Source organism: Neltuma alba, unplaced genomic scaffold (genome assembly GCF_004799145.2).
Source record: "Neltuma alba isolate B1F8T4 unplaced genomic scaffold, ASM479914v2 tig00005857_pilon, whole genome shotgun sequence".
Lineage (NCBI taxonomy): Eukaryota > Viridiplantae > Streptophyta > Magnoliopsida > Fabales > Fabaceae > Neltuma > Neltuma alba.
In genome coordinates this window covers 176681-201908 of record NW_021634257.1, presented here as the reverse complement: position 1 = coordinate 201908, position 25228 = coordinate 176681, and the positions used below count along the sequence as shown (strand labels likewise).

Sequence of the window (25228 nt, the reverse complement as noted above, 5' to 3'; positions counted from 1 at the left end):
TGTACTAATTGCAAAGTGATTCCTAGAGATGGGGTGACTGCCCAACATAGAGTACTTATCCTTGATGTACGTTTTAAGAGTACCAGGCAAAAGTACCATTAAGTGGTAAAACCCAAAGTTAAGTGGTGGCAGTTAAAGGATGAGAAGTGGGAGTTATTCAAAAGGACCCTTTTGGAGGAAGAGATTTGGGAGTTGCAGGGACATGCAAACATGACGTGGGAAGAGATAGCTACAAGGGTTCGTATGGTAGCTAAAACAATTTTGGGAGAATCTAAAGATCCTGGTTAGAGAGATAAGGAGACTTGGTAGTGGGATAAGAGTGTGCAAGAGAAAATCAGACAGCAAAGAGATTGTTTTAAGGCCATAGTGTAGAAAATCGGGAAAAGTATCAATTGGCTAAGAAACAGATGAAGAGAGTAGTGAGAGAAGCATGTACTAAAGCTTATGAGGGTTTTTATTAGGAGTTAGGAACAAAGGTGGGAGAAAGAAATGTTTACAAGATTGCTATCAACTTAATTGGTCTCTTTTTGCTTTAATTGATTGTTAATTGATTTAATATATTTTATTTTGAATTATTATTTTATAGGGGCAAAATTGTCATATTTTGGTTTAATTGTGACTAATTGATTTTTTTTAGGACAATTAATTCTACCTTATTTTTGAATTTTTGCTTGCAAATTTTTGGAAGATTTTGAAAAATAAAAATAAAAAAAAGAAAGGGAAAAAAAATAAAAAATAATAATTTAAGAAAAAGGGAGCAAAACGTTGCGTTTTGCTCCCCCAACCTAATATACTAATCTTCTTCATCTTAGGAGCTGGGCGGCAAAAGAAAAATTGAGAGAGGACACGAGAGGCACAACAGCGTGAACAGGGAGTGACGGCGGAAAGAAAGAAGGGGAGGTCCAGTGTGCGCGAGAGGGACTTTTGACTAAGTGTTAAAAATAAAGAATTAAGTTGAAAAGGAATTGATTTTCTTTTTAATGGAAAATTTTAAAAGGATGCAAAATGAGTAAATAATTTTTGGATTTTTAGTTTATAAAATGGATATGAATAAAATAAACAAAGAGAATTAACAAGCGACAACAAATGGAAGAGCAATTCTCTAGTACAATGATTTAGGCTATTATTACTTCAATTAATTTGGGAGTTAGTTAAATTCAAAAGACTCTAAGGGCCACCCCTTAGACTCGGTTTAATTAGAATAATCAACACCAAGCCACCTTGTATATTAATTACTCACAATTAAACTGTTTCAGCACAATTAGCCAAAAAGAATCAAGGAAAAGCAATTAACATTTTTAGTCCAATAACCAAGTCACCTTGAATTACCACTGAATATTCACAATAATTTCAAAACATAGTCTGATCTAGTACAATGTAAAGAAATTAAAACTAATCACAGCATAATATTAAATGCTAATCAAAGATTCCAGCAGCTACAACCAATCTCAATACAAATATAAATCATCACAGCACATTCAAACATTATAAAATTCATTCTAAGACCTAGAAATCACAATTACAATAAAGAAGTAAAGATTAGAAGAGTTGAAACTCCCTTTTGAAACTCTAAGTTCAAGCATAACCATTGCTCTAAAGAATAGAAGGATTTAGCCAAGCTCCTGCATCACTGAAGCTCCACCATATGCTTCAGCGATTAAAGCCATAACAGACAGCACAAACGAAGATAAAAGAGACGATGATGATGATGAATGGGCTTCCTGTCTCGCGGCGTGGCACTGAGGATGGAAGTAATTGAGGAGGAAAGTGGCGATGGTGTGGAATTGGATTGATGGAAGATGGTGGAATTGGCCGAAACTCAAGAATATGGAGCGAAGAATGGTTCAAAAGTCCCTCTCGCGCACACTGGACCTCCCCTTCTTTCTTCCCGCCGTCACTCCCTGTTCACGCTGCTGTGCCTCTCCTGTCCTCTCTCAATTTTTCTTTCGCCGCCCAGCTCCTAAGATGAAGAAGATTAGTATATTAGGTTGGGGGAGCAAAACGCAACGTTTTGCTCCCTTTTTCTTAAATTATTTTTTTTATATTATATTTTATTTTTGTTTCTTTTCTTTTTTTTTCTTTTTCAAAATCTTCCAAAAACTTGCAAGCAAAAATTCAAAGATAAGGTAGCATTAATTGTCCTAAAAAAATCAATTAGTCACAATTAAACCAAAATATGACATTTTTGCCCCTATAAAATAATAATTCAAAATAAAATATATTAAATCAATTAACAATCAATTAAGGCAAAAAGGGACCAATTAAGTTGACAAAACCCATATAAAAGATATCAAAATATATAAAAATAATTGAGTTTGTCAATTGTGAAGCAAAAAGAGAGATCTGGACCAAGTAAAGTGTATAAGAGACGAAGATGGTAAAGTGCTAATTACTAATAGTGATATTAAGGACAGATGGGAGGCTTACTTTTACAAGTTGTTTAATGAGGGAAGCAATTATATGCGACTCAGGACTTACAAGACTTGCTAATTAACGAAGATGATCAAAATTTTGCTTTTTACTATAGGATCCATATCAGAGAGTTAAGGCAACTCTCAAGAAAATGGACAATAGTAAAGTCGTTGGGTTTGATGGTATCCCTATTGAAGTTTGGAAATGTTTAAGCGATGAGGGTGAGGTGTGGCTAACCAAGCTTTTTAATAAAATTTTACGCTCTAAAAATATACAGGATGATTGGAGGAGAAGCATTTTAGTTCCTATTTACAAGAATAAAGGAGACATTCAAAACTGTGCAAGCTACAGAGGGATAAAACTTATGAGTCATACAATGAAATTGTGGGAAAAAGTAATGGAATATAGGTTAAGGTTGGAGACTTCTATTTCGGAAAACTAATTGGATTTATACCAGAGAGATCTACATTGGAAGCTATCTATGTGCCAGGAAGATCCACATCAGAAGCTATCTATTTACTAAGAGGGTTAATGGAAAGATATAGGAGTAAAAGAAGGGATTCACATATGGTTTTTATTAACCTAGAAAAGGTTTATGATCGTGTGCTAAGAGAAGTAATGTAGAAGGCTTTAGAAAAGAAAGGTGTACGGGTTGCTTATATCAACACCATACAAGATATGTATGAGGGGGCAACTACTAGTGTAAGAACGCCTGGAGGTAAGACAAAGGACTTCCCCATTAAGATTAGCCTACATCAGGGATCTTCTTTGAGTCCATACTTGTTTAATATTGCTCTGGATGTTCTAACTGAAACTATTCAAAAAAGAATCCCTAAATCCATGCTCTTCACAGATGACATAGTTCTCATGGCAGAATCAAAAGAGATTAACAGTAGATTGGAGTTATGGAGAAGGACTTTAGAGTCGAAAGGTTTCCGTTTGAGTAGGAACAAAACAGAATATATGCATTGTAATTTTGGGGAGAGGCAAGACAATAGGGATTCGAAGGTGAAAATGGGGGATCAAATCATTCCTCAAGCATCAAAGTTTAAATATCTAGGATCCATTATATATGAGAATAGGGAAATTGATAGAGACGTCTCTTATAGAATACAAGCTGGTTGGTTAAAGTGGAAGAAGGCTACCGGAGTTATTTGTGATAAAAAGGTACCTGAGAAGCTTGAAAGAAAATTTTTTCGGACTGCTATAAGATCAGCTATGTTGTACGGTAGTGAATGTTAGGCAATAAAGAGAAAAAAGAGTACAAAGTTGGGGTAGCAAAAATGAGGATGTTGAGATGGATGTGAGGTCATACAAGAAAAGATAGGATTCAAAATGAAAATATTAGAGCAAGAGTCGATGTGGCACCTATCTAAGAGAAAATGATTGAAAATCGCTTAAGATAGTTTGGACATGTGCAGAGAAGACCATTGGAGGCCTCGGTGAGGAGGGTAGATCAAACAATATAGAGTCCCATAAAAAGGGACAGAGGAAGACTGAGAAGAACACTTAATGAGGTCATTGAACGAGACTTCCTGGTCAACAACATATCTAAGGACTAGGTTGTTGATAGAGCATGATAGCGTCGTGCGATTCATGTAGCCGACCCCACCTAGTAGGATAAGGCTTGTGTTGTTGTTTGATTATGAAGGCAGAACAATTTGGTTGTCTTTATGTTATTGTTATGCAAATTAGGTCGGTTGTCTTTTCTGATTTTGAGTCATAACTGATAACAACCCAGTCCCCTTCTTTTCTCTTCTTGTTTTTTTTTTTCAAATTAGATTTTGAATTTTGAATTTCTCTGCATCACGTTTGCCCTCTGCCTGGACATGCTTAGCATATAAGTCTTTGATAAGTCTCTGATAGCAGAATTCATTTATTAGTTTAAATAATCCTTTTGCATGTGTGTAGGCTGTTAGGGAAAATATAAATCTTGTTATATCTATGGAAATTCATGCTGAAAATTTAATTCACTCCTTCTTGACTTTCAGTGTCAAATGTTGATTGAAGAAATGTTAGCACAATACTCTACGGGTTTGCAGCAGTGAGCCTATATATGAATTGCAAGCTCTTGTTAAGTTGGACAAACAAGTTGGCTGTGATGCCACAAGATGCAAGCTGTGAAGGTAGTGAGATTATTGTTAATTCTTGAACCTTCTCGTATGAATTATGCTGTGCATTGAAATTGTACATTATGGGTTCTGGGCCATGAGTTGAAATTACTTTCAAGCTGAAGTTTTAAATTGTAGTTTGCACTAGTGTAAGTTCATTTGTTTTCCTAATTCTAAAATACTCCTTTCCTTCATATGTAGTTTACATTTCAAAACCATGAAAACTATGGATTTGTAAGGAACAAGTTGTGAACTGTGGATTTTGAAGAAGAGCGATGGATTCTTCCCAGACTGTGGATTTTGAAGAAGATCGATGGATTCTTCCCATAAGTATCTGTCAATACTCACTTTGATCTCAATCAGTCCTTTCTAATGGCCTTGTGATTTTACTTGTACTAGATACTTTCACGTTACATTATTATTGTGACTTTTGAGTCTTTATATAACACTACAATTAATGTATATGTTGTGATTTGACTTATTATGTTTTTATTTATAAATCTTCTTTATATAGTGACTTTTGAGTATATGACATTTTTTGGTTGGATTGGAAGTGATTTAGAGATTTAGAGTTTCGAATCCAACAAAAATGCCTCTGTTTTTTTTTTTATAAAAAAAAACACTTTTGACTTTTGTAAGAAAAGATTGAAACCAGTAAGCACTTGAGAAACCAGAGTGGTCGCTTGGGTATCGGATGGATGTAAGAAAAGATGATGATTTGCGTCGATCACTGGAACATTGGAGGTCATTTTCTCTGTCATTGTAGCGAGTTCTTGAAGGATCTTGAGTCCGATTACAAAACTTGATTAGTGAGACGAGGACAAATCTGGGAAGCTGTAGCGAGTCGCTTGCGTAACAGATGATAATCACGAACTTGTTGAAATCTTCAGAGTCGCTGTGGCAATAGATAGCGGATTCTTGATTTACTTCAATGAGGAAACCGTAAAATGATTGAAATGGCGGTTTCGCGTACTGTTCTGGGTGGGCCGTAGCTTTGTGAAAACGGCGAGATGAATATTGATTCAGAAGGAATTGTGAAACCCTGTTAGATCGCGATCTTGACTTTGCATTCTGCAGATGGTGTTTCTAAAACGACAGCGTTGCAACTCTGCAATGATTTCTACAGGTGAGGAGATACTGGGGCTTCGACTTTCGCCTTGGACATGGACTCAATCACTGGACCTGGCTCTTGGTACCATGTGAAGAAGAGCATAACGACAATCTGGATTTGATGAACAATACCAAAGCGAATATTATTGATTAAACTGCCGGCGTTTATAATGCAATGCATGGACCCATAATGGGCTAAGTATCTTGGGCTTACGGCCCAGTACACTCAACTATAATCTCTTAACACTTCCAATCGGAAGTTGCCATTTCTGGGAAGCTTCTTAACTTTGCAATTTTTGATGGAGTGGGCAACGCCGTTTTCCATTTAGCAATCGCATCCAAGCAAGTTGAGGTATGATATCCTTCCTGACATAAAGAGTTTTCTTTTTACCTGAACGAGTTATATTTTTCGTGAATTTTTGGGTCTTTTTTTTTTCCTACCACCCCGAAGTCATATATGACACTTTCCACAATATACTAACATGTAAGTTTATTATTTCAGACTATAAGATACCTCCTATCAATCCCAAATGTACTAGAAATGGCAAGCTTGAAGAAGGATATGGGTCTTACAGCCTATGACATCCTTAAACGTAATCCAAAAGATTTCAAAACCTCAAAAATACAAGTCACGCTGATGGACTATTCTGGAATTAGAATTGAGAAGAACGGAATCCACACGCATTCACACTCGTCACCATAAGTTGCAAGACCAAAACCTCAAACTCGAGAGAAGAATAGAAACTGCTTCATAAAGATTTTGAAATGGATTGGTGGCTGGTTCAAACACAAGGGTGGCTGGGTAGAAGAAATGAGGGGAAATTTGAGTTTAGTGTCTACTGTTATAGCCGCCATAAGATTTCAATCATTGATAAACCCACCTGGTGGCTTCATCCAACAAGGTTTATCTCAAGGCTCATCCAATATTGAAGCCCTAAAGTGCACTTTCCTTCCTAACAACGTGTCCTATTGTCCTCGGGAAGCTGTCTCATCTTTTAGTTTCCAAGATCTGTTTTTGGAGTTTGTAATTTACAACGCTGTCTCTTTCATTTCATCACTTAGCGTCACCCTCTTGCTTGTGAGTGGAGTTCCTATGAAGAACTAAGCTTTGATGTGCCTTTTATCCATAGGCATGTGTATCACTCTCACAACCCTAGCCCTTGCCTACTTAACTGCTCTTTGTATGCTGATGCCAAGCCATCTTTGGAATAATAAAGCAGGTTGGAGCACCCTTGCAGCCTCAATTTGGGCCTGGTCTCGATTGCTTGTGCTGATTGTTGTGTTAATCACACTGCGGTTTATAATTTGGATCGTGAAGAAATGTGCCAGACTCATCAGAACGCCGTTGACATGTGCAATTAGATAGAGTTGATGCTTTTTCTTTATATATCACATTTCAACTAACGCTATTTATTGTCTCGCCGGTCACAAGTGGCATGGGTTGCTTTTAGGATAATAATTCATGGTATATCATAGTTATACGTTTCTCTTATATACTCCGTCATAAATATAAGACCCATTTTGTACTATAATTTACACTACAAAATGGATCTTATATTTAGGATTGGAGGAGTAGTTTGTACTTTGTAATGAGATTATATTTTGATAATTTAAAATTATTTTCATCTCAATCTACTGATTAATTAAAGTTTTCTGTCAAATTAAGATGTGTTTGTGCAGAAGTCATGTTTATGAACGTTTGGCTTCAAAATAGGGATGAAAGGAGAATTGATAAAACCCATACGCGCCCAGTACTGGAAACAAAGTGCCAAAATGCTGGAAGAGAACTTGTTTCATAAAGATTTTAAAATAAATAGAAATTTGGTTTAAATATAAGGATGATTAATGGGTATAAGATATGCGAGGAAATCTGAGTCTGGTGATCACCCGTTATATCAATTACCTTTCAAGCTTTAATTAACCCACTTCGTTGCTTCATTCGATAAGGTTTATCGATCTCATTGTCAAATGTTTTGTGCTGGAGAAGAAATCTCATCCTTTCGTAACCCGTGGTCTTGCATGGCCCTAGCTGTATTGCTTGTTCTAATTATCCAGTTGTAATCGTGAAATTTGTTTTTTATAATCTTAAAGTATATAATGGTCAGAGCATTGTAATTTTTGTTTTAGTGAGTTGAAATTCCCATAATAAGTACCTAAGTTACTTTTCATCATAATAATGTGCGCGTATATATAATAAGTAGCGTATAAACGAATCATTTGTGCAAGAGAAATGAGAACTTTAGGTGATAGCAGCGGCAGAATGAGAGATCTTTAAGAGGCATCACTTAGAGGGGGGGTATCAATTTTGAACTCATTGGTGCAGCAAAAACCGTTAATCCTCTTCAAGATTTCAAGAACTGCCTTCTGTGAAACTCCTTTACACGTTCGAGCTTGCTAGATCATGTTGAATTCACAAGGGCCCTTCTCATGCACAACTCAAAACTCGCCTTTGAGTTGGACTCTTGTCGAAGCACAGTCCTCCATTTGGCTTCTGCGGAGGGTCATGTCTACATTATTGTGAAGGAACTTCAAGTTTTTGACGAAGCATGCTTGGTTCGTGATGAAGAAGGAAGAATTCCTCTACACTGTGCAGTTATGAGAGGAAGATCGAATAGAGGTTGTGAGAGAGTTGGTAAAAGCGAAGCCAGAATCCCTGAGTTATAGTGTTAATGTAGAAACTGTTTTTCACTTGTGCATAAAGTAGAAACATTTGGAGACCCTCCAAGCTTTGGTGGAACTGGAGCTTGCCGTCATGGGCGAGCTTATCGACTTCACAAGCTCTGATGACGCCGGCAACACCATTCTCCGCTTAGCTATTATGTTGAAGCGACTTGAGGTACAGTTTATCAATAAAACTTTTATTACATGGCTTTGTTTTGAATGACTCCTTAGAATTTATTTTTCTTTTTTCGTCTTGAAAGACATGTGACTCAAAACCTTCAATTTTAAGTCTAGGGCTAGCGACAGCAGGGATCTCTTTGTCAGGGGTCTGTTTTTTTTGTTCCGTATTAGGCTAAAGTATACATTTAGTTTTTTAACTTTACGTAAAGTTTCAGTTTGGTTCCTTAATTTTAAAAAGTATACTTTTAATCTTTTAATCCTAAAATTGTTACTCTTAAATGATAACATTTTGTAACAATTATGTTTGCTTTGAATATTAAATTTAATATGTTTGCATTTAATAATATTTTATTGGTATTCAAGAGCTCAATATTATCATTTCTTGTTAATAGTTTTAGGGTTAGAGGACTAAAAGTTTAGTTTTTAAAGTTAATGAACCACAATAAAACCTTGTGTAAAGTTAAAGGACTAAAAGTATACTTTAACCTATTTTTCAATATGTTTTTTTATATGCAAATGAGAAATAAAAATTTTGTTGTGTAAAAAAAAAAAAAACTTACGCTTTGACCATATTAACTGGGACTTGCTCCTTAAATCCAAGACATTCGATCGATTAGAACATGTAAACATGACCTTTCTGTTTTGATACTTAATACAGTTACATCGACTATATATATTTTAGCTAGACTTTTCACATCTCGGGAAGACGGGAACTCAATTCTTGCCCATCGATTCTATACCCCAGCAATACACCGACTTGTTTTTATTTTTTGGTTTAGATCGTGATGTACCCCTTTTAATTCATACTTGAATCGAACACGAAGATGATGTTATTTATTGTGGTTTGTTCTTCTAGTAGTGGAAGGCAATAGGGTTAATTTGCATGCTTTATTATTTCTGGGATGCTCTGTTAATTAATGTCATTTGAATTTAAATCTGCAATAAAGATAAGAAAAAGATGAGAAAAGAAAAGAAATATTAATGCTCCTATCTACTTTCGTGTGCTTGAGTTTTCGTTGATGGGAGAGGAGTATAACTATTGGTTATATTCATCATTTTGGGAACTGATGCTGGTGATCAAATAGAGTAAAACATTATACTTAATTAATTATGTACAGTTGAAGTATAAACATGGTTAGTATTATATCAAGTTATTGTATTCCAAGCTATCTATAATTGGAAGATTTAATATATAATAATAATAATATCTTTTTTTTTTGGCTCCCAATTGGGTAATATAATGACGAGCGTTAATTTTTTGGGACGTTTAATAGATATACATCTGAATTGGTCTAATGGAGACACGAGAACTCAGCCCATGAGATAGAGACCATCGATCCTTTTGTGTTGTGCTACCCCCCTTAGTTTACATGTGATTAATATAAAAGCTAGTTTAATTTTTAATTTGATTTTAAATATAATATTCTGATTTATTTTGTTTTTAATATTTATTTATTTTTCTAAAGTAGTCTCAATAATTGTTGCACATATTAAATTTTTTATTAAATGATAATTTTAGTCAATACATAATATTTAGTAAAGTATTTTAAAGAAAATAAAATATATTTATTATAAATAATTAACTTAACTAATTTTCTTAATTTTATCAAATTAGTCAACTAAGTCTTATAATAAGGACCAGCTTTAGTATAAGAATCAGTTTAAAATTCAATTTAATTCTAAACATATGACCCCAGTGTTTATTATGTTTATTCTTTTTTTTAAGGTAATACTTGTAAAAGTTATACATGTTAAATGTTTCATCAAATAGTAATTCTAGCTAATATATATTATTAGCAAAGATATTTTAAAAAAGACAATATTTATTTATTACAAATAGCCTACTTAACTAATTTTTTTAATTTACTTAAATTAGTTAACTTATTCTTATATTAAGGACCGAAGGAGTATGATGTATGGTTTTTGTTTGAGCCATCTAACTTCATTAGTGTTTTTTTTAAAAGAATATTTTGTTAAATTAATTGAAATAGTCACAAAAAACGAAAAAAAAAACAGAGGGAAAAAAAAAAACAGAAAAACTGGATACTCTATCCATAGATCCACTTTAACCCATCATATTGTTGGCTAAGCCACGTACACATTACTTGTCAGAATTTAGCTATTACAAGGAACATATCGGATCTAACAACATTATATGTTACAATAAGCACACACATATATATAAATGTACATATTTGTATGCACATCTACTAAATTATATCTCTCCTGTTTTTATATTATTCATTTTTCGTTAAACTGGGTCATTGTATTTAACTTTTATTGAACCGTACAAGTCAGCATGTGAGGATACTGTTTTTAATAATAATTTGCGTGTGGCGTACAATTGGAGGCCGTCGAATTCTGGCCGAACTTCTCAACTTATTAAGCTCCAACTTGTTCCTGATGGAAGGCCCATAAAGAACTTGATCCTGATGGGTCAGACCATAAAATTATAGTAGTCTTGTTGTTCTAGCCCTTCCATTTACTTTCGTTTGGAATTATTAACTGATCTTAAGGACGCGCATATGACATCAACCTGATGTGTCGGACAAATTAATTATTGTGAGATGTTGGCCTAGAGGAACTATAAAAAAAAACAAGATAATAATATATCAAACTAAACAACACGGAAATACTATATATAGAAGTACTTAACGAGAAAGAAGGTATGGTTAAATAATTATCTCTCTCTTTCTATCTGTTTTTTAAATGACAAACGAAGAATGCTGGATTGATCAAACATGCCCACAGAAAAAGGTCCTCCGAAAGAAAACTAATTCCATGTGATTGAAATAACGCAGAAGCTAGTTAATTCACATATACATTGTAAAATACAAATGGAATAAATTGAGGGGCCAGAGATCAACAGCAACTATATAAATTGGAGAATGAGTTATCGTGAACTTACGTTTCTAAGTATATTCTTCTTAACTTGGTGTAAAGCAAATAGTAGATTCTAATAGTATGCCGCGAGAGATGGAACTCGTGAAAATTGAAACTGCTCATCATCATCAGGACGATGAGAGAATGAGAGTTCTTTACGAGGCATCATACGAAGGAAGCGTTTCAACTTTGAACATGCTAATACAGCAAGATCCATTAATCTTGCACAGAATTAACTCGCGAACTATCCTTATTGAAACGCCATTACACATATCAGCTTTACTCGGCCACCTTGAATTCACCAAAGCCCTTCTTGCTCACAAACCCAAACTAGCCCTTGAGCTTGACTCCTTCCGAAGCACACCTCTCCATGTAGCTTCTGCAGAAGGCCACATCGACGTTGTGAAGCAGTTGTTGCTGTATTATGACGACGCGTGCTTCGTTCGTGATCATGAAGGCAGAATTCCCTTGCACTACGCTGTTATAAGAGGGAGAACAGAGGTTGTGAAAGAGCTAATTAGAGTAAAGCCAGAGTCTTCGAGGATTCTTGACAAAGGGAAGACCATTTTTCACTTGTGTGTGGCGTACAACCACTTGCAGATCATGAAAGCTTTGATAGAGTTGGCTATTGATGACACCTACGAACTCCTAAATGAGAGAGACTTGGATGGAATGAACACTATTCTCCATTTGGCTGTCATGTTGAAGCAAGTTGAGGTATTTGTGACTTAATTTTATGATATAATTCTGCACTACATTAATTGGCTTGAGTTTCACATGTATATAGCTGGACGCAAACAAAGTCTGCACTAAATTAAAATTTTGCATCACGAAAGAAGGATCATGACAAATATTCTCTGGGACCAACTACCAATTATTATTCTAGTCGCTAATTTTTTCAAAACAAAATTTAAATGAGAGCTCTGTGATAAAAAACTTTGATCTTGATACCTGGTAAACCACTTCAAATGCAAGAGTTTACTTTACTTTAACATCTCATGCAGACCGCATATACTTGAATGCCCTATTAGCGCTTATATTTCAATTAATCTTTTATCTATACTGTTATACCTCAAAAGCATTTAAAATATTTATATATTTACATGATTATTGTCTAGACTGTGAGGTACCTCATGTCAATTCCTGAAATAAGACAAGCGTCAGACTTGAAGAACAGCATGGGTTATACTGCCCACGATATTCTTCAGCGAATTCCGCAGGACTTCAAGTGCCTAGAAATACAAGCTATACTGATGAACTACCCTGGCGTCAAAAGCGAAAATGTACAAATGAACACTACTCCTGAAGCACTGACGACTAATACTAATGTTGTGGGCCAACAAGAAGTGAGACCTCGGAAGAAGTTTTGGAGAAATATTTTAAAGCGTATGGGAAAATGGTTCGGTCATAATAGCGACAATAATTGGTTAGAAGATATGAGGGGAAATTTAAGTCTTGTGGCTACTGTCATGGCGACCATAACCTTTCAAGCTGTATTTAACCCTCCAGGAAATGTGATTCAACAGGGTATATTAATCAGTTCCAACAGCACCATCAATGAAGGAGACAAAAATTTTATCGCTTTTATAGAATCAAGTCCCCTAGGCTGCTTGCCATTCAAGGGTTATGATAGTCGTCACGACTTTACTCCGCATGCATGTCCTGGAGAAGCTATGCTTGCTTCTCGTAATCCAGATCTCTTTCAGTTATTTATAATCTACAATACCACCTCTTTTGTTGTGTCTCTTTGCGTTGCCCTTTTGCTAGTAAGCGGAGTTCCTCTCAAAAATAAACTTGTTATGTGGATATTGTGTATAGCCATGTGTGCTGCTCTCACATTCCTAGCAAGTGCCTATTTTATCGCCCTCTTTCTGATCACTCCACAAAAACCTTGGTTTACGCTCACTGATTTGGCGTCTAGCATAGCCAGTTTCATTTGGAAAGGATTGCTTTTACTCATTAGTTTGTACATCATAACCCTCTTGGTTATCTGGCTAGTAAAGATAAAAAAGCATCGGATAAGAGGAGCAGAAACGGAAACAGCTTTTGCTTGATATGATCTCAATCAATGGGTGTGTTCTTGAGCCATTGCGAAGTTAACGTTTGCAGAGGTTTTTCAAGATTATTGTAGTTGGTGGTGCGTCAGTGCGTTTGTATCCTCTGGTATGCTTTGTTAATTAGTGTCATTTAAATTTCAATTTCTAAAAAAATGTTGTCTCCCTGCCAAAAGAGAAAACACAGATGTAACAGAAGAAGAAGAAGAAGAAAGTATTGTTGTTCCTATATCTACGTACTTTCGTGTGTGCTTGAGTTTTCATTGATGAGAGAGGAGTACAACCCTGGCTTTCCCTTATTAGTTGATCTTATTATATTCATAATTTTGGAAATGGATGTTGGTGATCAACTAAAGTAGAAAACTATATCTAATTGATTATATATAGAGTAGTCTAATTAAGTATACTTATAATAAAAAAAACAGTTGAAAACTAAAGATGTTTAATATTACATACAGTCCTTCCACGGTCATAAGATTCTAATAAATACAACTTGATTATTGCCGTGTATTCCAAGCTTTCCATAAGTAAAGGATTTGATATAAAATAACAAATAGTACTTAATAATACCTCGGCTCGCTTAGAATGTTAAAAATGATAAATAAAATAATATATCTAACGTATGCATTAATATAATTTACGAACACTAGTGTGACGCAAGTGCTAATTTAGTTAATCAGGTAATTTAATATTCAAAGTTCGCTTTCTCGGCAAGACGTTTAATAATATTACGCATTATTGCATGTCAAATGCAGAAAAATCGACCCATGAGAAAAGGTGATCATTGACCCATTGTATGCCTCTATCCATAGATCCGTATTAATCACAAGTCATCTCTCTCTCTCTCTCTCTCTCTATGTATATATAACTAAGTTATTGTTTGAATTGTTACTAGCATAAACATGGAAATAAACTCCAAGAATTCTAAAAATTATATATACAAACCTATGTACTAATATGTATCATTAGGTAAACGATGTTAGTGAAACTTTACCACTTATAATATGTTTTCCCTCTTTTGCAAATTTTCGTTTCGGGGGGGAAAAAATACAGAGGTTGAATTGGTCAGAATCGGCCAAAAGAAATACAGCCTACTTCTTTGGATTGAATATGGCTAATTAACTGGGTGATGAGAATATTATTAGGGTAATGATAAAATGGACAGGTCAACATTCAGAAAACAATATTTGTAAATAACATTGCCGGTAAAGTATTAATTTATTATTCCGATGGTGTGATGTTACTTTCACAAACTGAGTTCTCGACGATGCTTTCACATAATTCCACAGGAGTAGAAAATACTTAAGAGGATTCGCCATATCAAATTGTTTTAAAAAAAACATACATAAAACAATTGCAACATCCCATTTATGGTTTAGTTTAGTAGCCCAATAAATTCCATCTTTCACTTAATAAGAACCCAGTGAATGTATTCTTTAAAATAAGATGATGAAATATAAATATATTTATTATATCTTCTAATTTTCACAACCCTGAAGACTATTCAACTAACTACAAGAAAATATACTTTTTACCTCCTCATTCATGTCTGTTTATAAAAACAAAAGAGAAAAAATAAGCATTTTTGTCTGTTTGAGCAAAACAAACAAGAATAAGTTCCATGATCTCGTCTGTTGACGAGAACATAGAGCTTCTCATCTCTTCGATTAGTAACAGACGAGTTCTCGTCTATTACTAATGAAATAGACGAGAACAGGCACCTTCTCGTCAACAGACCAGAAGGGGTCTAAATTTTTTTCAAAAAAAAAATTACCCTAGTTAATAGCAACTCGCGAACATCTCCCTCCCTTCTCATTTTCATTCCTGCAGCACCTCTTCCTCCCATCTCCACTGCTCCCCTCGGGGCCTGTTTGGTTTGAGGGGAGGGGAGGGGAGGGGAGGTTTCATCCTCACCTTATTTGGTTTGATTAAAAAGGAGAGAAGGGAAAGATATTTAATGATCCTTTGTTTGGTTCAAGGAGAAGAGGGGAGGGATAGTAATAATCAATTTACCATTTTACCCTTACATATTAGTTTATGTTTTTTATTGATATATTATATAAATTAATTTATATCTTAATTTAAATCATATAATTTAATAAAAATTCAGTCTTATCATGTTAATATGTGTATTAAAAAATTGGTACAGTAATTTTTTATTCTAATTAATATAATAATATATTTAAAATAATCAAATTAACAAATTTTATATTCTCTAAGAAAAATGAAATTTTATTCTCTTTAGGCTATCTTTTTTTCCAGCTTTAAAATATATTTATAAAAAACAATTAATTTTATAATATTATAATTTTTTATTTTTAAATAATTTTTTATAATATATTTTTAATTATAATAATGTATATATTTTTTATTTTTTTACTTAGGATAATATATTTTTATTTGAAATAAATATTATAATAATATATTTTATGAGTAGAAGTGGAATATTAAAAAATCTATAAGGACATAATAGTTCAAAAATTTGACTCCCCTCCAAAAACTTCCAATTTAGAAGGGAGCTAAAATGAGAAGAGGAAGGGGAGGCAACATTTTAACTCTCCTCCCGTCCAAAATTTTTAACCAAATGAGAGGAGCCCTCCCCTCCCCTCCCCTCCCCTCCCCTCACCTCCAACCAAACAAACCCTAGTGACCATAACTAACGCTTGCAGTCTGCCGTCTCTTCCTCTTATCTCCACAGCGAACGAAGGTTGCAGGAGCTGTGTCTCCAGTACTGTAGTATTTCTCTCCTTTGCAAGACGACAAGGAGGAGCTGTTAAATAGGGATCTCCGAGGGCCAACAAGGAGAACGACTCCATCGGCGATGATCTCAATGTTCGTTCACCTTCTAACTCTGTTCTTCTTTTCCTTGCGAATTCAAGATCTTGCGATACTATTCTGTTATGATGACTATCTTGGTGATAGATTTTCAATTTCAATTCGGGGGAGGCTATAAATCTTCAGTCTTGTTATGATGAGAGTGAAGCATAAGTAGATGAGTTGGGGTTTAATTCTCTGGATAACACAACGCGAAGATTTTCTTATGGTAGGGGAAGAAGTGGGGTTTAGATAAGAATTGATTCACATGCCAACAAGGGTTTTATGAAGAACAGCGAGACTTAGAAATTTAGGATAGGCGATTGGGGAATGGAGAAGGCAGTTGAAACTTTGTTATTTCGGGTTTGAGTTGATTATCAATTAGAAGACTCTGTTTCATTTATTTATCAATATGTTTTGTGGAAAAACCTGATGATGGTTAGAGATCATGAATCCGAAGCTGCTATTAGGACTCTAACCTTACACCCTCTTCAACTGAGGCAACAGCTTTATGCAATGAATTCAACTATTCACGTGTTTTTGTTCATATCCCCTAATAAGCGAGTTGGATTCTTTCACTAAAATAAGTAAAATTAAAATTAGAGGTTACAGCCTGCTACCGGGGACTTATTTCTCTGAAGGTATAGATAGATCATAGACATATCTCTTATATGAATATTGGGGAAAAAGCAGGTGCCTAAAATAGATACTCGCCCGTTTTGATTAGTAGAAATCAATTAGATAATCCAGCATTAGTTATTATCAGTGTATAGCCAAGCAGTCGTTCTGTATTTACTTTGATTTCGAGGCACTCGTGCTAGAATATCTAACCCATTAGTTACATTGAGAATGCAAAGAAACATGGTTATGGCACAAACGTAGTAAATGTTTCACAAATAACCTAACATTATAAATCATCTATGATTATGATTTTTCAATCGCGAGTCCTTAATCTCTTATATATACAATTCATATTATAAGCTGTATTCAAATGTTGCACATGGGGATGTGGACACTTGCTGACAAATTTCTTGTTTCTTTTTCTTTTAATTTGATTGGAGGTGGATATGCTAAGCAGTTGCGCTCTCCATATTCGGTGGAGTTACTTGGGTATAGTGCAGACCAGCAGCACAGATTATTGATATTCAAATTCATTCCTAATGGAAGGGGTGCGTTAGAAACTGAATCAAAAGGCAAGCATGGTGCTTAAGTTAGATACATTTATGTATCAGTTTGCATGTTTAGATATTTTGTTTCATAAAGAGAAGTTAATCATTTTTGCTTGTATTTCTTTTTTGTTATCTTCTTTTTTATTATTCACTTTTGTTCTCCTAATTTTGAAACAAAATAATGGGAAGCTAATAATTATTACATGAGAAAAGGGTGGTACTAGTGTCCTAACTAATAAGAAGGGCAAAGAAAAGGCCGAGATATCATGTTATCTAGCAATCCTGTTTTCCCTATTACTTGGCATATATTAAAATGATTTTTTCTCATACAGAAGAGCTCGCAGCTAGTAAATCTAATTGTTAATTGTTGGTCAAAGATATGCCTAAGTCATTCATTCCTGTTTACAGTGATTGAGTAGAGGCTTTATAGAAGCTTCCTCAAGTTTTGTTGTTATTACTCCCAAGTGGTAAGTTTCTTCATTTTGTCTTTTCTTAATTACTGTTGTATCTATATTCCTTGGGTACTAGTTGAAAAAGATTTTATTGTTGTTGTTTACTTCTTTATTCATATAATAGTATTTTTTATCACATGTTTTCAGGTACCAAATGTCGATCATTTAATCTCTTGTTTCAATTTTTTTTTTAATGTCTCTTTAATAATGAAGGCAGAACAATTTGGTTGTCTTTATGTTATTGTTATGCAAATTGGGTCGGTTGTCTTTTCTGATTTTGAGTCATGACTGATAACAACCCAGTCCACATCCTTTTCTCTTCTTCTTCTTCTTCTTTTTTCAAATTAGATTTTGAATTTTGAATTTCTCTGCATCACGTTTGCCCTCTGCCTGGACGTGCTTAGCATATAAGTCTTTGATAGCAGAATTCATTTATTAGTTTAAATAATCCTTTTGCATTTGCGTAGGCTGTTAGGGAAAATATAAATCTTGTTATATCTATGGAAATTCATGCTGAAAATTTAATTCACTCCTTGTTGACTCTCACTGTCAAACGTTGATTGAAGAAATGTTAGCACAATACTCTACGGGTTTGCAGCACTAAGCCTATGAATTGCAAGCTCTTGTTAGGTTGGACAAACAAGTTGGCTATGATGCCACAAGATGCAAGCTGTGAAGGTAGTGAGATTATTGTTAATTCTTGAACCTTCTCATATGAATTATGCCGTGCATTGAAACTGTACGTTATGGGTTCTGGGCCATGAGTTGAAATTACTTTCAAGCTGAAGTTTTAAATTATAGTTTGCACTAGTGTAACTTCATTTGTTTTCCTAATTCTAAAATACTCCTTTCCTTCATATGCAGTTCACATTTCAAAACCATGAAAACTATGGATTTGCAAGGAACAAGTTGTGAACTGTGGATTTTTAAGAAGAGCGATGGATTCTTCCCAGACTGTGGATTTTGAGGAAGAGCGATGGATTCTTTCCATAAGTATAACTGTCAATACTCACTTTGATCTCAATTAGCCCTTTCTAATGGCCTTGTGATTTTACTTGTATTAGATACTTTCATGTTACATTATTATTGTGACTTTTGGGTATTTATATAACACTACAATTAATGTATATGCTGTGATTTGACTTATTACGTTTTTATTTATAAATCTTCTTTATATAGTGACTTTTGAGTATAGGACATTTTTTTGTTGGATTGGAAGTGATTTAAAGAGATTTGAAGTTTCCAATCCAACAAAAATGCCTCTCTGTTTGGTTTTTTAAAACCACTTTTGACTTCTGTTTTTAGAAAAACAGAAGTCAAAAGTGGCTCTTTTCACTTCTGTTTTTCTGAAAACAGACATGAAAAGTAGTCCTTTTCATGTCTGTTTTTGAACAGATGAGAAAAGTGGACTTTTCATGTTTGTTCAAAACAAAAGTGAAATGTGGGTACTTATTTATGTCCCTTCTTTTTATGTCCCTTTAAAAAAGAAGTAAAAAGTCCTTCAGAACAAAAGTAAAAAGTCTCTGTTGTAGTACACACCGGATTAGAGTAATCACCAATTAGAACATTAAGAAATCAACGCAAGAAACTTTGACAGATTCTTTCAAAATGATGTGTCTGCATGTGTCTATATATATATATATATATATATATATATATATATATAATGAAGCATAACTACACCTTTGGCATTCACGCAAGAGAGACGATAATAATCAAAATGGGGACTTCTCGTGGTGAAGAGGACAGATTGAGCGTTCTTTATGAAGCTTCACTCAAAGGGTCTGTATCAACATTGAACTCACTTTGCATAAAGAACAATTAATCCTCCACAAGATCTCACAAAGTGGCTTCTCCAAAACTCCTTTACACATATCAGCTTTGCTTGGCCACCTTGAATCCAACAAGCCGCATCTCACATACAAATCCAAACTAGCCATTGAGGTTTACTCTCCCCAGAACACACCCCTCCACTTGGCTCCTGCAGAAGGTCACATCGAAATCGCGAAGGAACTGCCTAAAGTTAATAACAAGCCATGCTTGTTTCCTAATGAAGAGGGCAAAATTCCTTTGCATTATGCAGTTACCAGAGGGAGAATAGAGGTTGTGAAAGAGTTGGTAAAAGCGAAGCTGAGTCTCTGAGCTTTGTTGGTAATGGAAACACTGTATTTCATTTATGTGTGATACACATCATTTGGAGACTCTCAAGGGTTTCGTGGAATTGGAACTTGCCATTTCTTGGAAGCTTCTTTACTTCATGAGTTCTGATGGAGTAGGAAACACCGTTGTCCAAGCAAGTTGAGGTATGATTGATATTATTCTTCCTTCTATATCTGCGCGCACACAGTTTTCTTGTTACATGAAGAGGTTATATTTTCCGTGAATTATTTATTGGCTGAAACGTTAAATCTGGAGTATTGGTGCCATTTCCTTGTGTTATAAAGCATGACAGATGCTGTTCCCTTGATGATATTTTACAAACTGGGATAAAAATTGAATTAAAAAAAAAATACATATGTAAACTTTGCCATATAGCTAGCTAGTTTGCGAGTACTGATACGAAAAATGGCTATAATTTTCAGTTTATAATTTAGTCCCTCTAGATAGTATGCTGACTTTTCCCAATAGTTGAATGACCGGCAAATTAAGCCATTAGCCGCCGCCTGGTCAGATGGATGATAGGGTCAGTGGAGGAAAAATTGAAGAAATTTTGGGCCAATGGGTTATAAGGAAGGAAATGGAGCCCCATCTTCAAATGATCCCACCCCGGCCGGTTATAATTCTACAACAATAATTCATTTATTATTATTATTATTATTATTATTATTATTATTATTATTATACAGATAATTTGACTTTAACCTCAAGTTTGAAATATTTAAATAGGAGGAAAAGATGAAATTGAAATGCAAAGCTTCGACTTATGCTGTGATTGGTTGACAGAAGGAGATAGAAGACAGATATGGAAAGAGAGAAAGGACTGATGTTGATGAGGGAGAAGACAGAAGTGGAATGAAGAAGTGGTCATGGAGCAATGTTTTGGAAAGTATATGAATTAAGTGTAATGGAGATTGATTAGAAGACATGAGGGGGAATCTAAGTCTGGTGGTTACTGTCATCTCAACCATAACCTTTCAATCTGCATTTAACCCTCCAGGAGGCCTCCTCCAACAAAATATCAGATCCAGTGATGCTGATTTTAACCTCACTTCCAGTAACAATACTTCTCTCAATGGCTACGCACCTCTCGGCTCCTTGCCGGTCCAAGATAGATATTGACGTAATCGCTACTTATGTCCCGGAAAAGCCGTACTTGCTTATACTGAGAGACGTCGATTTGCCTATTTTATAAACTATAATACCATCTCTTTTGTGGCATCTCTGTGTGTTGCCCTCTTGCGTGTAAGTGGGGTTCCTCTCAAACACAGATTTGTGTTGGGGCTGCTATCTATAGGCATGCGTATAGCTCTCACCTGCCTTGTAAGCGATTATTTTGTTGGCCTCAGACTTGTCACCCCATACAACGTGCGTCTCGATAAGGGGGTGATGATAGTCACTCAAGTTTTTATTGGTTTGTATGCACTGATTGGTGTATGTATGGCGATGAAATTTGTTATACGAGTGGTGAAGAAATTTAATATTGGGTTTTTGGACGTATCTAGAGGTGATATTCGGTATGTTTTTTGCCTCTACGAAGTCTATTCATAGGTGTGGACACAAACTTATGGTTTATGGCAAACACACACACAGGAAGAGTTTTGGGAAGAAGTTTTTCAGGGGTGAGAAAGAGTGGTTACTCTGCAATTTTTTCTCATCATGCATATATCTTGATAGATATGCGCATACTCCTACTCACAAATAACTATTCCTACCAAAATTCAAATGAAGATTGGATATTTTACTAATATCTATCCTAATCTTTCAGTAAATTATAATTGGACCCAAAGTCTCTTGGGCTTGGGTTTAATCCACCAAAGGTGGATTAAGTTTTATTTTAACATCTCCTACTCACACTTAGTGAATTAATGGTTGTGGATCACCTTCTCTTCCTTCTTTCATACTAAGTGTTTTACCATAACCGCATGGGCAAGATGTCTTCATTTTAGTTGTTCATATTAGAAATCTCTTTTGCAAGATCAGCATGAGACAACATTCCTTGTGTAGCTTGTTCTCGTAGCATTCTGTTAAATTTTATTATACTTTAGATGTTCTAGATTTATTTGTATACACTTTCTTACAGCTAATCTAATTCCTCTTAAGCCAATATAAGACTCAGATTGCCTTCCTTGTATGCATAGTGTTCATTCTTATGAAACTAACAAAAATCATAAGGAACATGTCTCAGACACTAATATAGACATGTATATTTCAAGAAATCTTCCTTTTGCCCATATATCATTTCAGTATGCACTAGCGGCTTTCCTAGTATAATATCTTAGATCGCATCTATCATTATCATGGGTTGTATGCTAAAGTAGCAGATACTCAAATATATTTTTACGGTAATGTCAAAGTCAAAGGACATCAATAGAAGTATTACACCTTTTAGGGACTCACATAGCAATGACGCAAGGATCTTATCATTTGCAGATTTGTTAAGCACATGCGGTGTAAATTGCATGCTACGATGTTGCTCTTATCCTATAAGAGTGTAGTTGATTTGGAATTTATTATTAACATTGTACGAACTTAAGTTTAGATACTTCTAACATTCAAACCTAAATTCTTAATTTCACTAATCACGTATGACATTAATTTGTGAACAATTTAAATGTGTTTTTTCACTATACCAAACAATCAGGCTAGGCTTCTCTCCTTTTCTTTTTCTCTCGGCCACGGTCCGTTGCCCTCTTCTTCTTTTCCCCCCCTTTCTTTCTCTCCACCAAGCCTTACCATGCTGCCTCTTCCTCGCACTTTTTCCTTAACTTAAACAGCTCATCTATGCTCCCAAGACAATATAGCAAAACCCGGAAAAAAAATAAAGAAAAGAAAAGAAAAGATAGACACACAGGCATATCTTTATTTCTATTATCTTGATATAATTGATTTTATTTTTTAACCAAAAATTGATTTTATTGTTAATTCTTATCACTTTTTTTCATCATAAATATTAGTCCCTCTGTTCATAATCCATTAATTTTTTATGTTCAATATGTTAAGTTCTCTAACCACATATGACCATATGTCCTATTTCTAAAATATTAATATCTAATAATATTTAATTATAAATTCGTATAAAACAAAAAAAAAGGCACACAACCCTTGAAATAATAAGTATAAAGAACTTGAACTTGACCTAATTCTTTTCCTCCACAATTTACCTTATTGTTTTCATCACCTGAACTAATCCTAATTAATGACAAGGTGTAAGTAGTTCTATAAAATCTTTTTTTCTTTTTATTAAAAAGAAAGAAAAAGTGAAAAAAAATCATAAAATAGACTTTAGAAATAAAAAAAATTATAAATAGGAGCCCATTACAACATTAATATTGGTTTTGACAATAATTGATAAGCAATTGACAATAATTTTTGTGAACAGGTTCTTGTATGTAATTTTTTAATTTTAATGGTCTTTCATTGTGATTTTTCCAAAAAACTATGCCTTCGAAAGTTTATTTAATATTGAAAAAATAAATGATTTTAAGATTGTTTATAAATTTTATAAGAAGTGATTTGTAGTTTATCGATTTTACCAAATAAATATTTAAATTATTCTTTGTTTGCTTATAATAATAAAGAATGTTTTATTATTCAGTGATTTTTAAATTTTATGTTATCTTTATTTATCTTTGTACTTTCATCAATATTCTTTCTCATCGTTTTCACTATTACAAAAAACTGAGATATAATGTTGCAGCCCCAAAAAAAGGGGATCTTTTATGGTATTCACATAAGCAATTTTTATAATAATGGCTCGGTCGGTGAAAGCATTTATATACCCCTATCATGCAGTTGAATGACTAGACTTGTGGTGGATAAAATATGTACTGCTTGGATTCATGATTTGGTAATTTAACTTTTTGTATAAAAAAACCACTTTAAGTGAAAAAATAAAAAGTAACTTTTGTTTTTTATTTTTTGTTTTTGAAAAGTAGAGAGAGAAAGTTAAAAAAGAAGTGGATCCTATTTTTAAAAAATTTACTACTTTTTCTTGTTCATGTTATAGGCTTTAAATAATTAATTTACGGATAATAAAAAATTAGTTAAAATTAATTAACTGTAATAACTAGGTTATAAGTATATTCTCTTTGGTCCATAATAAGTCATTTTAATTAATTTGTCAAGTGATTTATATTCTCAACCATGTCATTCTTCTAGAAGTGATTATATTGTGGTCTAGAGAGAGTATTTTTTATTTCAAATATACTTTTATAATAAATAAAATAAAGGAAAATATATGAAGCAATGTAAGTAGAGAGTATAGCATAAGAGAGAGAATAATATATATTATTTGATAACATTTATATTTTTTTATTATTTTATAATTAAACTTATTTTTTTCAATAATAATCCAAACAATTTTAGTTTTATAAATTGACTTATTTACAAAAACCCTTAATGAAACCAAGTTTGTTTGTACCTTGTAAGGCCAAACACCTAGCACGGCTCCAAATGAGGTACTTATTGGAACCAGTAAGCACTTGAGAAACCAGAGTGGTCGCTTGGGTGTCAGACGGATGTAAGAAAAGATGATGACTTGCATCAATCACTGGAACATTGGAGGTCATTTTCTCTGTCATTGTAGCGAGTTCTTGAAGGATCTTGACTCCGATTACAAAACTTGATTAGTGAGACGAAGACAAATATAGGAAGCTGTCGTGAGTCGCTTGCGCAACAGATGATAATCACGAACTTGTTGAAATCTTTAGAGTCGCTGTGGCAACAGATCGCGGATTCTTGATTTACTTCAATGAGGAAACAGCAAATAGATTGAAATGGCGGTTTCGCGTACTGTTCTGGGTGAGCCGAAGCTTTGTGAAAACGGCGAGATGAATATTGATTCAGAAGGAATTGTGAAACCCTGCTAGACCGCGATCTTGACTTTGCGTTCTGCAGATGGTGTTTCTAAAACGACAGCGTTGTAGCACTGCAGTGATTTCTACAGGTGAGGGGATGCTGGGGCTTCGACTTCCGCCTTGGATACACCGAACCTGGCTCTTGGTACCATGTGAAGAAGAGCATAACAACAATCTGGATTTGATGAACAACACCAAAGCGAGTATTATTGATTGAACTGCCAACATTTTTAATACAATGCATGGACCCATAATGGGCTAAGTATCTTGGGCTTACGGCCCAGCACACTCAACTATAATCACTTAACAGTTCCAATCGGAAGTTGCCATTTCTGGGAAGCTTCTTAACTTCGCAATTTTTGATGG

The 25228-nt window shown here is 34.3% G+C and overlaps 1 protein-coding gene across 1 annotated transcript; it reads left to right on the top strand.

Moving 5' to 3' along the window:
* The first annotated feature begins 5479 nt into the window (after positions 1–5479).
* LOC114748912 (ankyrin repeat-containing protein At5g02620-like) lies at positions 5480–13411 on the top strand. The gene is made up of 8 exons (XM_028937377.1): positions 5480–5497; positions 5601–5715; positions 5894–5985; positions 6136–6226; positions 8032–8261; positions 8338–8469; positions 11418–12074; positions 12476–13411. Exons 1-8 carry the CDS (start codon positions 5480–5482, stop codon positions 13409–13411), a joined length of 2271 nt encoding a protein of 756 aa, XP_028793210.1.
* Positions 13412–25228: the final 11817 nt, after the last annotated feature.